Source organism: Strix uralensis, chromosome 6 (genome assembly GCF_047716275.1).
Source record: "Strix uralensis isolate ZFMK-TIS-50842 chromosome 6, bStrUra1, whole genome shotgun sequence".
Classification (NCBI taxonomy): domain Eukaryota; kingdom Metazoa; phylum Chordata; class Aves; order Strigiformes; family Strigidae; genus Strix; species Strix uralensis.
Genome location: NC_133977.1, coordinates 23,121,149 through 23,139,071, shown reverse-complemented (window position 1 = coordinate 23,139,071; position 17,923 = coordinate 23,121,149). Strand labels below are relative to the sequence as shown.

At 37.1% G+C, this 17,923-nt stretch overlaps 1 protein-coding gene across 1 annotated transcript in view; it reads left to right on the top strand.

Moving 5' to 3' along the window:
- The window catches only part of MYO3B (myosin IIIB), a 214,168-nt gene that overhangs the window by 112,625 nt on the left and 83,620 nt on the right, over window positions 1-17,923 (top strand). Inside the window, 10 exon segments of the mRNA XM_074873256.1 lie at window positions 875-958; window positions 1,630-1,832; window positions 2,199-2,297; window positions 2,889-3,003; window positions 3,394-3,520; window positions 3,661-3,871; window positions 4,961-5,108; window positions 5,344-5,497; window positions 7,458-7,546; window positions 9,508-9,637. Coding sequence (XP_074729357.1) covers window positions 875-958; window positions 1,630-1,832; window positions 2,199-2,297; window positions 2,889-3,003; window positions 3,394-3,520; window positions 3,661-3,871; window positions 4,961-5,108; window positions 5,344-5,497; window positions 7,458-7,546; window positions 9,508-9,637 — 1,360 coding nt within the window.

Sequence of the window (17,923 nt, the reverse complement as noted above, 5' to 3'; positions counted from 1 at the left end):
AACACATGAAAAATTAGGAAAATAATACATGCTATTAGAATTCTTACTTGCTGTGACCTGAAGTGTTCATTCTAAAGTATTCAGATGTGAAGTGGCCTTCAGGGTGTACTGGCCGCCTACTTCCATCTTGTCTGTGAAGCATAACAGCAGAAAGGAGGATACCAAGTGATTTAGACCATTCTAGCTAATCCCTGAGTCTGGAAGCTATTTGGATACCATGTGTTAAGGACTGCTGACTCAGGAAGAAGATGGATATGTTCTCCCAGAATCATGCAGTGAACACATGCATATTTTTCAGAAATATTTAGATGCTAGTTTGTTGTTCTAGCTTGAATATCAGCATCACTTACAGAATAACCTCTGTACATAGCAGCAATTATTTAAGATTATTTTTAAAGCCAGGAGGAGACTTTTGGTCAGTGTATTAAATACAGCTTTACCCTGTGCTTCATGTTAATTCGTATGAAGTCAATGCAGTGAGCTCAGATGCAGGGTTGAATTATGTCACATCAACTGAACTGTGGAAATTTTCTGAGTTCTCATCATTTGAAACAAGCTGCATATGTGCATAGCATGTGTTAGCCTATAGACATGGTCACTCATTTATGTGTCATAGCCCTTAGAAATTCAATCACTGCTTCACACATATGCACATTGCTATCAGGCATTGTGAGACACATTTTAGTAATCTAGGGAACAAATTATTTCACTGAGCCTTTGCTGATCTTTCCTTTCAGAAGGGAGTTGAGGGAATAGACCCTTAAAGTATTTTCTGGTCTTGGTACTAAACATTAAATAACAGATAGGAGCAGTAACAGCTGAAAGTGACTATGTGGTGAGCTGTGCACTTTTCTGTTTTGTTTTGTGTGTTCAGTGCATTATCATCAGTGGGGAAAGTGGTGCTGGAAAGACAGAAAGTGCCCATCTGATCGTCCAACATTTGACCTTCTTGGGAAAGGTATTTCTTAGCCAATCATGTAAAACTATGTACAACTTCTCCTAACCCCACCCCCAATTTCCGCTTTATTTAATCTTTAATACTTGTTCATGTGAATTGTCCTGCTTGAGTTAGGGATGGAGTAATCCTGCATATGAGAGTATTGAATTAAGGTACTAGAGTATGACCCACACCAAGCCATTCCATATTTAAAGAGAAGGTGGCAGATCCTGAGTGTTCAGTGCCTGTACTTATCTACAGTGTTTATCACGTATACTGTTGTTCATTTATACAATAAAGAATGACAGATCTTGCTGTGGCTCTAATCTTAGAAGCTCTTACACATTTAAATATCACAAATAATGCTATTAATGCACAATTATGTGAAAATCAAGTGTGTAAGGTTAACCTTAAGTAGATATGCTTAGTTTTTGATGGGTTTGGTGCTCTAACAAATTATATGACACCTCAGAGGCAGAACAATTGCAGAGAAAGAAGAATCTGTTTTTTCCTACTTGTGATCGACTTCCTCATCAATTTGTTGGCCCTGTTGTATAAATAGAAAGGTTAGCACAGTATCTAAGGCCATACAAGCATGAGAAAGGGATGCTATGCTTCTGAAGCAAGAATTGAATTGTGAGTAAGCAATATATTTTTTAATGGTCCTTCTGATCTGAATATGTTCTGTCAAGGCCAATAACCGTGCTTTGCGTGAGAAAATTCTTCAGGTGAATCCTCTGGTTGAAGCATTTGGGAATGCCTGCACTGCCATCAATGACAACTCAAGTCGCTTCGGAAAATACCTGGAAATGATGTTTACACCTACAGGAGCTGTAATGGGGGCAAAGATTTCTGAATATCTACTTGAAAAATCAAGGGTCATAAAACAGGCTGTGTAGGTATATTAATTGTCTGTCTTTTCACATTTATATAACGTTTGGATTCTGTTTAATTCTCAAAAATTCTTTCTTTTAAATGCTTTTGTGTCTTCTGCTAAAGCAGTGACCCTTTGTACAGTGCTATGATGACAAGAATAGTCAGTTAGGTTCTTTTGGAGTGGAAGTCAGAGCTGCTCCATTCTTTGGAGAAATATTGTGGTTGGCTGGGTTTTCTGTGTTTCACAGTTGCTGATCCTACACCATTAAAACACGTGGGAGATTTGCTACCTACTTAGTGAGCTCATGATAAGAACTTCTTTTACATTGTACAAGACGCCACAAGAATAAACACATGTGCTTTAAAAGGATACTTTTTTTTCCAGGGGAGAGAAAAATTTCCATATATTTTATTATATTTATGCTGGCCTTTATCACCAGAGGAAACTTTCTGAATATAGACTTCCCGATAAAAAGCCTCCTAGGTAACTATAACTCACTTGTTTTAACTGCCTGTTATAATTAGCTATTGATCAGCCCTTGCTTTCAGTATGATGCCTTAAAATCTCTCTTAATCTTTCTCCATCCCTTAAGGATCTTTTTTAATCCTCCCAAGCAAAGAAGAGGATGGACAATAAGGCATTACATTATTTGTATTTGTTTGAGAACTTGAACTATTTAAAGAGGAGGAGAAGGAAGAATCAAGCTTCTTATTACGTAGATATTCTGTCGTACTTTCAAATCAGGACAATCACCTTATGATTTCTTACTGTAATGCTTCAGTAAGAACCCAGAATATGCTTTGGAGTTGTGTTTTTTAATCGGTATTTTTACTTTCGGTGCATCTGATCTGGATTGGGTGAGGGGATGTGTGTGAAATATTGGTAACACTCTAGTAGATACCAACAAAGAATAAGCAAAAGTTAGTGCAACAGAAACAAAAACTTCTTATGAATTAGCACCAAAGTATATAATTGGAAGATATTGAAATAAATGTTCTTTCCAGTTACTGAGACACTGGGGATTGTACTGGCGTATCTGCTAGTATGGTGTTTTCTTTCTCCTACTCTATTTAGATATATTGATAATGAAACTGGAAGAGTCATGCATGATATTGTTACTAAAGATTCCTATGGAAGACAGTTTGAAGCAATTCAGCATTGTTTTAGAATTATAGGATTCACTGACGAGGTAAGAGATCCAGTTGCTAAACCATTATTGACCTTTTTTATAAAAAACACGTCCAGTGCTGCCTGTGCACAGGCTACTGTTTGGCTTTGTGGATACACACCCGTGCCACAGAATCTCTTATGACAGAATTGAATTGTGAAAGCATAACCACACACTTGGAAGCCAAGACCAGCCTAAGGTCTCAGTTGATACTCAGGCAAGTCTGATCACAATTCTGTATCACACTGTTTTCTGTGTCAATAGGAGCTCACTTGAATTTGTAGAATTTTTTCTCAGAGCAAGCTACAAGCTTTAATAGCCATTTCAGTGCCCACCTTTTTCTTTTATAGCCTAAATATGATCTATATATCTAATTGGATTCCTTAATATGCTTCTTGTCATCTTTTACAGGAAGTGTACTCAGTGTACAGAATTCTGACTGGAATCTTAAATACTGGAAATATTGAGTTTGCTGCCATTTCTTCACAACATCAAACAGATAAAAGTGAGGTTCCCAACCCAGAAGCCTTAGATAATGGTAAATACATTTTAGCATTGTCAGTTCTGTAAATGCAATTTGATTGTATTTGTAAGAATCTCTAACTTGTGGTAGCAGTTGGGCAATGCTGGTGACTTCCACTGCATAATCAGTCGTGTCTTTTTTCTACTATCTTTTAGCTGCTGCACTACTAAGTATTGGGTCAGAAGAACTTCAAGAGGCCCTAACCTCCCATTGTGTTGTAACACGAGGGGAGACTATTATCCGAACAAACACAGTGGACAAAGCAGCTGACGTGCGAGATGCCATGTCTAAAGCACTTTATGGCCGGCTCTTCAGCTGGATCGTAAATCGTATTAATACGCTGCTTCAGCCAGATAAAAATATATGGCAAGTTACACATCACTGAATCATGTGTATTTACTGTGCATATGTCTTTGATGGGTTCATCCATTTGTATATTTTTGATTTTGCAGAAAGGGTGCTGTGTTTATTTTGGCTAAGGCTTCAAAATGTCTTTCATGCTGTGATACTGAATTCTGTTTCCAGGACATTAACCCCAACATTTTCAAAAAGCTCAGTGGATTTTAGCTACTGAAGTCAATGAAAATTGGGTGGTTAGTGCTGTACAATTCTTTAAAAAGATGCTTCCTGCGTAGTTAATGTTAAAAATCATACCAAAGTCTGGTAAATAATTTGGGTACACTGAAAAACTTTATTATGTATTCACAGTCCTTACAGTCTTTCTGCTTTTGTAAGCTGGTAATAAATACAGATTTTGGATTATTATTGTGCTGCTGCTTGAGATGTAGGTGATGATTTTTTATTTTTCATAATTACAGAAAGGTTCACATTGTGCATCCTTACGATTTCGTTGCCAGGTACTGATCTAGCTGCTTTGGTCTTCTCGAGCAGCTGTAGAGATTTTTAAAAACAAAAGAACCCCTCAGGTGGTAAGAAAATGCCTCTGATCTCTACTTTGCACTGCACTAGATCATATAGACGTGTCCTCATCCATACTTGTAGTTCTAATGTTGACTGTAGTATGAGTATACTTAGGCTAGCACATGGACTCTTAACAGTCCAGCTTGTATCAGCAGAAGACTTGGTAATTACCCTTCTGACTAAGCATAGCAAAAACATACTGTTAAAGTGACACCTTTTGTCTACCTGGAGGAGCAGACAGATTTTATTTGGGTTCTGCCTATTGAAACCACTTGTTTTAATACAGCTACTAAGTGTCTGTTACTCTGTACCTATGATTCTCCTGCCTTTTTCATGGAAATTTGCAAGAAACAAGTGGAAAACAAGTGTTAAAGATGCTGAACAAATGAACAAGTCATCCTGGGTTCAAACACACTTTTTTCTCCTCTCTTTTTGCAGCAGATTGAATAAATTATGCAATCTTAGTTACCATGTTTATTTTGATTTTAACTTGGTGTTGCCCATGATGAATTTTGTTTATATTTTCACATGCAGCAATGCTGAAAATGGGATGAATGTTGGAATACTAGACATATTTGGATTTGAGAACTTCGCAAGAAATTCCTTTGAACAGCTGTGCATAAATATTGCTAATGAACAGATCCAGTTTTATTTCAATCAACATATCTTTGCACTTGAGCAGGTAAATTCAGCTCTGATGAGATCTAGTTGAATCAGCTGTCCTGAACCACAGATTATATTCAGGAGTACATTATAAACTATAAAATGGGTATGTGATTTAAATGCAAGACAGTGACTTCTTTCAGTTGAAGATTTGCAAATAATGTTGTTGGGGCCTATAGAGCATTGCTGTGCATCAGAAATGATGATGTTGCTTTTACTGGTTCAGTATTAAAACTGTGCTGGTGACTTTGTAGATGGAATATCAGAGTGAGGGAATTGATGCTGCCACAGTGGAGTATGAGGACAACCGTCCACTTCTAGATATGTTCCTCCAGAAACCCATGGGTCTCCTGTCTCTACTAGATGAAGAAAGTCGATTTCCTCAGGCAACAGACCTAACTTTAGTTGGTATGTGCAAACAAAAGTTCTGGGAAATAACAAATATATTTTGAGAGGGTGGAATGACATCTTTACTCTAGTTTTACTAGCCTAGTTGTCCTGCTGAGGTTGTGCCATTTCATTTGACATTTTAAGTGTATTTTTTCATTGTGCTTCATTGTTTTTCTCTGCTTATGTGTTTTCTGTTCTTTTTATATTGCAAAAGTTATCTTATGTATCAGGTGTCAAGGGTTTACTGTCTTTACAGCATTACAAGGAAATAACCTGTGTCTTGTCCCTACACGCGAGGTACATCAAGCAGCGTTTATCCCCATTTACTGAAGGGAAGGCTGAGACATAGTAGAATCTTGTGTCTAGGACCACCCTGTGAGCAGCATTAGTGTTGAGAGTAGAATTTAGAGCTCCTAGGCCCATGTTTATCCAATTAGAAAATACTGCTTCGCTCCAGATTATCTCATCATAAATAGAAAGTGTGTGTTATTTCTGGAGTGCCATCTGTCTGAATATTTGCCTTCCTTCATGCATATTTTACGTATATTTTAACAAATCTTGGTGCCAACTTTAAAACGTGCAGCGCTTGCCATGTTTAAAACTGTTGTCTCGCTTTTATTTACTAGAGCTGCATTTTTCCTGCACTATGAAAGTTCCAGTTCCTTCAATGGAATGTGCAGCAGAGACTCAAACTTAGTCAGAGAAAAATAACAGCTGCCTGTTAAATTGCACAATATATGTACAAGATTTTTCACTTCTGCTAGGCTGAGTTGAAACTTGAATTTAGGTCACCAATAGAATGAATGCTCTGGTTTCATTTCAGTCCTCATATGTGTACTAAAGCTTTGTGCCTCCCTGTGGGTCCTATAAATCAGTTAATACTGAATATTGAACTTACACCTTCACAGAGGCACTTTCCTTGGTCCAGTGCAAATCAGTCTTACTGCTGATCTGTACACAGTACAGCAGGATCCCTCAAGGAGACAGCAAAATGGGATATTTTGCCCTCTCCAGATGGGCCAGACAATCATTCATTTCACCACCTCCCCCCCTGCCCCCCTAAATTCCAAGCTTCATTCTTTTTGCTTTAAAAAGAAGCTCGATTAAGCATTAATAGAAAGGAAAACCTAACACAAAATATTAATGGATTCTAACGTTAGAAAAAACATTTTGATAATATTTTCTGATGTACACAACATGACAGAGAATTTTATCAGTTGATTCCTACCTCAGGTCTTTAGTTGCTTGTTCAGATAAAGAAATATAATAGCAAGTTTTACAGTATCAGCACTAATTTAATTACAAAATATTAAAGAGCATACAAAATATCACAGGGCATAAAAGACATTTTTCATAGAAAGTGGTGTTTCTTTTTCTGTCAGCTCTTCAGAGGTAGTCACAGGAAACAGAAAGCTTCTTTAGAACAGGTTTCAGATAGAAGCTTCTTTTTCTGTACAAGTCCAAAGGTAAATGAGAGATGGTCCCAGCCTGAAGACATTAACTTAATATACTTAATACAAAGCTAAACGAATGGAGAAAGGAAGATAGGGAAAATACAAATAATACACATTTAAACAAGTGAAGTATATGCACAGCTTTGAATGTGCATAGTTGAAATAAACCCACGCCAAACCCTATATGTACATACAAGCAAATGCATATCAAAATATGGAAAGTCATCACACCTCCTCATTGGCCTCTGTTATTTGATAGTTTTCCATGCACAAAACTATCCACAAACAGTGGGATTTGAAAGACAGTCTTAACTGGTCTAGTTTGGAATGAGCTGTTCCATTCAGGAGTGGCAGCTTGGAAGAAAGCACAGAGAAGCTGGAACACAGCTATTTCTGAGCAATCTGATAATATATGTGTTTATAGTAGTTCTGGCTTCTTGAGCAGCAAACCATCCCTAATTAGGGTGAAGATTTTACTTAGTTACTCTAAGTCATTTATATCAATGTCTCTTCTCAATGTCTAGATAAATTTGAAGATAACTTACGATGCAAATACTTTTGGAGACCAAAAGGAGTAGAACTGTCATTTGGTATTCAGCACTATGCTGGAAAGGTAAGGTCATGTGATTTTTATTTAGTTCAAATAACAGTGGTATAGTAATTATTTGTTTTATTCAAAGTTTCTGCTTTATGAATTTTTTCCTCATTTTAAGAGACAAAATGATAAAGTTTACATAAACCTAGAATCTGCAATAAAATTTTCATGTGTAGTAGTCCATTTTAGAATCTATCCTTAGGGCTGTTTCACAAATTGTATAGGCAGTAACCACCTTTTATTCTGAAAGAAATCTGGCACTAGAAACACCACCACTATTTCAAAGGAGCAACTCAGAGGAGTCGGAACAGGCTTATGTGATTGTTAACATCCTGTGAATGCCACAATAGTTCTTTGTGTGAGTGTATATAAGTATATGGATAAAATGCAATGTAAACCAGTGTCTGTAATAGAACTTAAAATCCTATTTTAAGTATCCAGTACAGAGCACTGGAAAGGCTGGAGCTAGCTGGCACAGATGTTTTCTTGTACTCTGTAGCACCAAACTTCTTTTCTTCTCAGCAGTTCACGTATTATTTTATATGGGAAATAACAATCCAGTTGTTTCACGTACCATGAACTTTGCTTGTGATTTCAGGTCCAAATCTTTGTTTAAACAAAATCAGAATGAAATAGCAGTGTTTTATATAGTTATGAGTAGTCTCCTCTCTGGCTCATTATAAGACTCCAAAATTTCAAGATATGTTCTAATAAACTTCATCCAGCTTTCTGGCTTGTTAAGAATAACTGTAAAATGTCACACTGGTTTAGTAAATTCTTTGTACCCAAATGGCCAAGTCATAAAAATGCTACTGGCCAGTTCTCTATTGCAGGAGAACATTCAGTTTCTGTGGAAACTACTAGACTCCAGTGGAATTAGGCTAGAGAGGAATATTGCTAGTGATAATAAAACAGGTCTAAAAAATTACTGCACTTAAAAAAAATAATAAAAAGTTAAGCAAAATTGACTGATTCTTGTATGAATACAAATGGCCAGTCATTAATTTCACAGAATCACAGAACTGTCTAGGTTGGAAAAGACCTTGAAGATCATCCAGTCCAACCATTAACCTAACATTGACAGTTCTCAACTACACCATATCCCTCAGCGCTATGTTGACCCGACTCTTAAACACCTCCCGGGATGGGGACTCCACCACCTCCCTGGGCAGCCCATTCCAACGCCTAACAACCCGTTCTGTAAAGAAATGCTTCCTAATATCTAGTCTAAACCTTCCCTGGTGCAACTTGAGGCCATTTGCTCTTGTTCTATTGCTTGTTACTTGGTTAAAGAGACTCATCCCCAGCTCTCTGCAACCTCCTTTCAGGTAGTTGTAGAGGGCGATGAACCCCAGTTCCCTCAGCCTCCTCTTCTCCAGACTAAACAACCCCAGTTCCCTCAGCCGCTCCTCGTATGACATGTGCTCCAGACCCTTCACCAGCTTTGTTGCCCTTCTTTGGACATGCTCGAGTAATTCAATGTCCTTTGAAATAGATGAATGTTTTGTTTTCCTACTTTTTCAAAGCAGTGAGAAGCCTGTGCAACCTACCGATGTTCCTCCAACAGGTCTAGTTATAGATCACATTTAGTGCAGACAACAAATAGATGATGATCACCTGAGAACCATTTCTTATTTCCTACGTAAACTGTCAACTTAAACTTTAATGAGGTATCTCTGTTATATTGTATCATGCATACCATAGTTTGACATGACAAAGCATAATACATGATTTAAGCCATTTAACCCATTTGTTGTGCAGTGACATGCTGTGAATATAGGTGCTGTTTATAACCAGTTCACATTCTGAAGACACAGCTGTTGCGGTGCTCTTTTAAGTCCTTTGCAGATAATTCACTGGCTTCTCAGAGCCAAACTAACTGGTCTACTTGGTCATCCTGACTGTTCACATTTTAAAGAACATAGTAGTTTTAGGGTAACCCTTTTTGACAACTATTCTGATTCTGTTTCCCATGCTAGGTTTTATATGATGCCTGTGCGTTCCTTGAGAAGAACAGAGACACTCTTCCTGCTGATGTAGTAGTGGTGTTGCGAACCTCAGAGAACAAACTTCTTCAGCAGCTGTTCTCTAGCCCATTAACAAAAACAGGTATTTTCTGCACAGCTTTGCTAACATTGCAATCTCTTCAGCTACCTATTCCTCTAAAACTCTAATTGTTTCTGGGAAATTTTTTAAAATTCTTTTTCAGCTCTGCTGCTTAAAGTTTCCTAGATATCTAAAATGCTATGATCATATTTTTTTAAAATATGTGAACATTAATTCTTATTCAAAAAACCCAGGCAGCAAGATTCATCCCTCGCTCCGGAGAAAGGGAGATTATCTGATGTGTAGGTCAAGAACTCTCTTTCAGAGCAGGATGAGAATATGGGAGTTTCTTGGTTCTTAGTCCTTTACTAAGATCAGTTCTCAGTTGATAAATTCTTGTATAACGTGTCTTATAGTTCATAAATCATGTAATGTAGATGAAGTTGTTTTGGAGGTAATACCCATCTAGTTAGATGCATTGATCCAATATATAAAGTTTCTTACAAATTATAAAAAACACATACTGATCTGCTAGAATTATTCAGTTGATTTAAAGCTTATTAACACTGTTTTACATGTAAATGCACAGATCTATAGCTAAATAAAACAGCAAGATGCAGTTTGATTACTCCATGGATAAATGCCAGAATACCAGTAAGTAACCTATACAAATGACAGTTCTGCAGTACACATGCAAACAAGCCAACAAATATACACATCTCTCAATACGTTCTACATTTTTAAAGTATCTTTTTCATAGTGGGTAAGAAAAGATGTAATACTAAGGAATAATCTAAATATGATGGATTGTATTAGATTACAAAATTCTTATGATCTGATATGACATGCAAATGACGTGGTTGTATTTTTAGGTAGAAATATGTGTACATGCATTAGGTAGTGCTGTGTAGGCTTATTGTACATGGGCTGTAGATGCTATTCTGTGCCTGTGCAGCAGCTCTGTCTGGGATTTCTGGACCCTCAGTAGACCAGTGATAGCTTCTGGTGATGCCTTTAACCTCACTTGAGATTTCTAGGTAGAAAAAGAACATCTGGAGAAAAACATATATTGGGGCCTTCTTTGCACGTGTAACACTGATAGCAAAATATCTGTTTATATTCTACATAGGACAGATTCCTGTTACAATGTCTCTGTTCTTTTGCTGTAACTAGAATTCTCTGGATTACCCCCCTTCAAATTATGCTTTTAGAGGTCCCTGAGAGGTGAGGATCCAACAAGGAATCTGCCTCTCCTTTTAGCTATGACAAACTTAGATGGAGGGGGATATAGTTTAAGGTAGAGTAGGATTGGTTTCTGCCCAAGTGGGGAACAAAGAATCTATGTCTACTTCTGACGTTTGAGTCCATGTTAAACTGGTAAAAGAGATTCTTTTACTCACGGATCAAGCAAAGCAAAAAAGAAAGGTCACATCTGGTCAAATGTGCCTCCACACCCCTCTTCACTAGCTGTTTTATACCTTGGAGCTATTGTCAGAATGAAACAGATTAGGTGCTTTGTCCCAGTTACCAGTCCCAATTATTGTAAATATTATACTTTTGATTTTATTGCTATTTTTAAATCAGAATGCTGATGCTTTCATGCAAACTCATCTTCCTCTGGCTTTTTAGAGATACTTTCAGTGATAGCAGGACTGAACTTGGGTATTTTGCCCAAGATGCATAAAAGGTTCAGTAAGAACATACTTCTGATTGCAATAATGTATAGTTACCGTGTTGGTGTATTTCCACTTTTTTTTTTCCTCTTACATTCCTTCCTTATTTCCTATTTACATGAATTGCATGCTTTCTGCCTCCCCACATAGAACATATACCTTTCCATGAAGAGCACACAGCAAGTTGAGTGTTGTCTGTATTTCTGTCAAGTTGGTACAGGACATCCTGTTCAAAAAATTATTGTGCATATGCTCCTGTGCATGGTGTTATAAGAATAGCTTAAAACCCTTATGTCATTTTTATTTTTTAAAAGTCTATTTTAAAGCTCTATTTTTTCCAGCTGTCTAATATAATTGGCACTCACATCCTGTGTTGGGGCCTCTGTGTTCTAAAATCAGATTGTTGCCAGGTTTAGTTTTGGCAGCTTGCAAGATAAATGAAAGGTTTGGTTGAGAACAGAAGGTATTGCTGGCAATGCTGCTTCATCTCCGCTCAGTGAAGAAAGATAATGCTATTCTCTTAACTTTCTTACAAAGAGGCTTTTTTAAACAAAAAATAGTGACTGTGTCAATGTCTCACCATACTCTGTCCTTGCCTTGTAGCCCTCTTCCCTCCACTCAACACGTACTTCATTCCTGAAACAAACCAGAAAAAATACAGATTAAGATTAATAATCTTGATACAATTTTCTCCAGCTTTTTGTAGATTACTGACTGATGTGAAAGTTAATAATTTACATGGAAGCCATACTGCATCTTTCCAGGTAACCCTGACTTGAAATGAGCCTTCTGCCAGTATCTCTGGTGTTTTCTTTGAAGATGAGTGACAGCACATTCTCACATCTGCTTGCAACTAGCTCTGGAATTTGCAGCGTAGGTGGTTTTTGCCAAGCAGCAATCTCCAATATGTGTAATAGTCACTAGGTGGTGCTATCCCAGAAGCAAGAGGGAATTTCAGACTGGTAGCATGAGTCTGACAATTACTGAAAATGTAGTTCTTAAATACCATTAAGAACAAAAAGATGCCTTTCCCACCCTGAGAAGATCTTCTGTTTGAAGTATATTTATATAACTGTCATGTCTTGTGCTGTCAAAAACTGAGCAGCAGCAAGAAAATAAATATTAAAAAGACTAAATTCTTTTACTAATTTAAGATCATGTTAATCCCTGTAATTTATCAAATATACTTATCCCCTCTTAACAAATGCTTCTATTTCATGGTAGCAGACTGTGTAGTTTAAAGGGCCAGAAATTAATAGCAGGACATTAAATATACGCTTGTAATTTATGGTTAAGAGAGTGCACTAATTTTGTAGTGTGTACAGCATGTTTTGTCATCTTTCAGTGGAAACTTAGACACATTCTGGAATCTGTTTGCATTTTCTAGGGACCTTTAACCTCAAAACTGAATGAACATATTCTGGTTTAACCTACCAATTCTCCCAATTGCTTCCATATTTGACACTTTTTTCTACAGACACAGCTTCTTGTGCTGAGAATTCTTTATATTCTGAAATGAAAATAGAATTTACTCTAAATACAAGAGAGAAGTAGAGCATTTAAAAAAAAAATTGCCACTACTCCAGTTGAGTATGCATGTTCCCATTCAGACATAATGCATTCCTGTTTGTCTCTAGTTTTAGTTTATCACTGTTACAGCTAAAGCATCAGAGAGAAAAGGAATCATGTGATCTAAAAAATAGAGTCCCCTTGTAAGAGAAGAGGGCTTTAATTGGAAAAATTAAGGAGAACCTCGGTACATTCACTGGTGGTGTCAGTGAGGAGTCAGACCATTTGACTCACTGTCCTGATATTCAAGAATTTTTGCAGCATCACCTTTAAGTGGTGGTACCATTGGACTGCTTGGGCAAAGCACCACTGGGGCTTTTTGAGACTGCAGCGCTCTCTTCCACTTTTCCTCTCTCTTACGTTGTATTCCCCAGCTAACCAGATCATGCTGGCAGAGTAGGGAGGTGTGCCAGAGAGACATAATCTTCTTAGAAAAGCTGCAACACATTATTCTCTACTCTTGAAACACAATCTCTGCAGACATTTTCCCCTTCTATGATTCACAGACCTTTAGAGCTTTTGTCAAGGTTTGCTCTGGTCTGGTTGTCCTTGCTGAGAGAGGGGAGAGAGTTGCAACCTGGAGGGAGGAAAGGGGAAATCCTCCAGCCTTCCCACCACCAGAATGGAGATGCTGGGAAATGTCCCTGTCCTAGCTCTGAGGATCTGTAGGGGCTGGGCTTGACTGCATAGAATAAGTACAGAGTGGAGTGCCATTAATGTTACAGCAACGTCATGTCTAAGAATTTTGGTAGCATTGGCTATTGCTCACACATTCGAAGTGATATAGTATCAGTTATCATCCATTGCTAATAAACACTCCTTGTTCATGGTGCCTAATTATTTGAGCATAATCTGTCAAAGAGAACTGGGATGAAAGTTTTCATAACCTTCATTGAAGAGTTAAGATAGTAATGTTTTAACAAGGAAATTTTTTTGTCCAAAATAGGAGGAAAATAGATTTTTTTCAAAACCAAATTAATTATAATTAGCTGGCCTAAAGGTCATTTCCTTTCCTCAGTATTGATTTTTAGTCTGTGTTCTTTTTGCCTTTGAGTCTCCAGCCCTGCTTATAGCCCTCAGTCAAAAAGTAATTACAAACAATGTATGTCTGGTATAAAAAAAACCCACCAACAAATAATTAATGGACCATGTGTGAGAGAGAATGTGAAGAAAATGTCTCAGGGTTTCTTTATGCACATTAAAGAACACAAGATCTAGGGCCTTTTGCAAAATCACTTTAAAGAACTGCTTTTCACCACTCCTTGGTGACAAGAATACTATCTCAATACTAATTGGTCTGTAATTTTGATAACAGCTGATTCCTCATGAAGAGTCAGAAACTGAGGGAAAGAAATGGATTTTCTTGCATTTCAGTCCCATGAACAGGTACTACTGGGCATAGAGTGAAATTGTGGCCAGTTGAAATTGTAGATGCTTTGCCATTGTTTTCAGTGGAACCATGATTTGTCCTGTCATGTTTGTCACTGTGCACTTCTATTGAGTACAAGCCCTTCCTCTAGTGATAAGTAGTGGCAGGTCTCATGGCTTGGTGTGTGTCTTATTTATGCACTGAAATATAGCATGTTTCCATTTGGGCTTAGCGGATTTTTTCTGTTAATTCCACACATGACAATAGAGCAAAAGACTCAAATACGTCTTAATTTTACTAATTTATCCTACAATAAAATCTTTTTATAATGGTACTTTTGTGTTAGTATTTTCACCTCTAAGAGATAACTGCAGGCACTCTAAGTCAAATGAATTGGAAACAAAGCCATTGTAATTATAATCTCTCTACTTGGATCAGAATTTATATTTTTCTAAGAATTTGGGTCAAGTTAGTGGAAGCTGTATATTTTCACTCTGGACACAGAGGCTTTCCTACATCTAACTGGTCCATATGTTAAAAGCGTATAAAAGTTAATCGTTTTAGCTTTGCTGCCAGTGTGTTGTGTGCAAAGAGCAGCTTTAAACCACAGCTGTGCAACGTAACAATTGTGAACTTTACTGGGTTGCAGATGTGGGACATCAGTAAACTAAATTAAATGTAGTTTAACTGAGTTTGAGAGGTAGAGTGTTGGATTACTTTTTATTTAGTTTTTCAGCTGAGCATTTTACAGTTCAGTGTTTCTTTTTCTTCATATCCTAAGGTTTTGTGTCATAGGACAAATGCAGTACACAGATACTCCGAAGACTTGCTAGCAGTAGGATCCAAAACATTCCCTAAAATGGCCCTAAAAATGGAACTCATCTAGAAACAGAACCATCTATCAGATCAAAGTTAAGGTCTCAGTCTTGCTAAAGCTTTATATAAGACATAACAATTATTTACTGTTGAGAATAACTCCCTGTAAATAAAGAGTGTCAGTGAATCTCTGGAATTGCACATGGTAGTAAGCACAACAGCTGAGAAGGGTCAAGTTAGATTTATCACGTTTATGTTTGGTAAAGGGTGTTGCCCAAGCAGAAGTCCACTGCTTTTAATATGAGACTTCACAGATTACATTGTAGTGAAAATGGGCAAAGGGCATAGTTTTTTTGGTCTCCAAGTGCCTGCAAATTGAAGCCTAAAAAAGGTACAGGTGGGCAAGTTTATGAACAGATCTTGATGAGCTTACTGATTTGATTCATAACAGGCCATTCTCTGTAGAACAAATCTTGAAAATAATTTTTCTTTACCTTTTTCTCAGAAGAGAGGAGATATCTTTTCAATTTTCATGTTTCTAGCCTAACTTTTCAATTCTGTAATGAACATTATCTCACAGTAGTGAAGAATAATTAATCTTAACAGTTCATTGTATACTAATTAAATTCAAAATGTGTTGATATTGAGGAAGCAAAAGATGTATTGCATAGAAGATGTTACTGTTTTTAATATTAACTAGTAGATTATGGAATCTCACTGTGCAGCATATACAGAATTTAAATAGAAAAATATTCAGAGAACATTATACAATAGTTGTTTTAATGAGCAGTTTACTAGGCGGTTTCTACAGGCACTATGTGCTGTAAGGTCAGATGCTCAGTATGTCATTGGAAGCATTCAGTAGCTCTCAAGATCTAATCCTAGAAGAGTAATTATTTTTAAATTTTCTAGTGAGTTTGTAGAGCAGATAAATTTGTTGAATATTCAGATAACCTTGCTGGTTTGAATATCCATAATGGGTTTTGGTGTGTCCTTTGCAAAGAATGTGCTTATATTTCCCACTCTTTCAAAATAATTGAATTAGGGGTTAATGTATCTAAGAGGTTAATGTAATTGATGGAAAACTTCTGAGTCTGTGCTGGATTTTGTGTATTTGTTTTTGGTGTATTTCATATTCCTAAGTGTGCTGTCTTACTGTGATTTTGTACTTCTATTCATTTTCTTTATTCCTTCACCCTACAACAAACTGTAAAGGTCAGCACTTTACCAAAGCAGCATTATCTTTTCTCTTATTATTTGACTTTGTCTTGCTTATTCCAACCTGACTTGGCTTGATGTAGGAGAGCTTGTAACTGAACTGCCTGGACAGCAGGTCACAGTGTGTGTCAAAGACAGAAAATGCATTTGTGGGTGTTTGTATGAATGGGTATTTGTTTAATTAAGTGTGGAGAGATACAAATACAAATCAGAATAATGTTTTGAATTGCCACAAAAATAACTGATTTTGTGGTATCTGTGATAATATATGGAAGTGCTGAGATCCAGAGGAGCAAACTTTCAGTTGAGAAACCTTTGAGACTTGATTAAATTAGTATTCAACATTATTAATGCCTAGATTTCAAAAATGGGGAGGCCTGGGACTTTCATAAAATTCTGTAACCATGTTTCATCCTAAATTAAGACTTTTAAAAGACAGCTTTTCTCTTGAAGTTTCAAAACCTGGTTTTGACACCATTTTTATCCTGTCTAGCTTGGGGTCTTAACCACTGAGAAGACTGATAGTCATAGTGAGGTCAGAGAAAATGTTCCTTCATTTTATTCCATGTACTTTCAGTGACGTCTTTATACCTGAATTTTTACCACTGAATTCATTTGGAATCTTCACTGGGTTTATTAGGATTTTGATCAGACTCTGAAAATACAAACAGTGGGCTGGAAATCACAGTTCTTGACTTCTGGGTTTCCTGTTTATTCACTGTTCTTGTAGAAAATTATTTTGGCCTCAGGTTAAATGGAGTATTGTGAAGCTTAATTAGTGTTTGAGGACAGTCCTGAGATCATCAGAGACAAGATGGTGAGGTGTGAGCCAACAGAATGCTTGTTGTTGGTTCATGTTAGTGAGGGAGCATAGATAAAATATTGAGGTAATTACCATGTTCTTCATAATCAAGCTTTCACTTTTCTAGATGAAGCATATATGATTCTGGGGAAAAAAAATTCTTACATAATATGCAAGAGAAATAATGTCAATTACATAAAACGGTGAGGGACACCAGAGCTGAATCAGCGTGTATGGTAACCATATTTTCAACCCATATATGTTTTTAGAAGTATTCTTCCACATATCTTTGAAAGAAGAAATAAACTTGTTGTCTGTCCTGGATAGAGGTAATTAGAATAAGGGGGTTTTGGCTAATGCTGAAAATTAATGGAGAATTCCTCAACGGTGAAATCATCACATAAATTACACCTCTGTAGTTTTCTTCTAATCTCAGTTACAGATGTGGTACAGGAAGCAGGGCAAGCTGCTGGGGCAACAGAAAGCCTCTTGTTGATGGTGAGGTACTTTGCTGATGACACAGACTGCAGCATTCTGTACTGCCTGCAATTCCCCAGAGATTTCAAGGTTTGTTGTCCTGAGTTGATTACATACAACAGCATCAAATTGTACGCTACCAAAGATGTGGATGGAAGTTGCTAAGGACCACATCTGAAAGAAATAGCCCATGTCTTCTGACATAAAAAGCGGAGCCACTTTGTTCTGTAATGCAGCATCTGGAAGACTGCCCAGATCAGGCTGTGGCCAGCCTGTCAGTCAGTCTCCAGCCAGTTAGTCAGGTCTCCAGCTAGTCAGGCTACAGGCCTGACTAAAGAAAATGCTGGGCATCAAGCAGTAGAAAACTCTAGTATTGTTTACACTATAACTTCTAATTGCTTTTTCCAAACATTTTTTCATTTTTT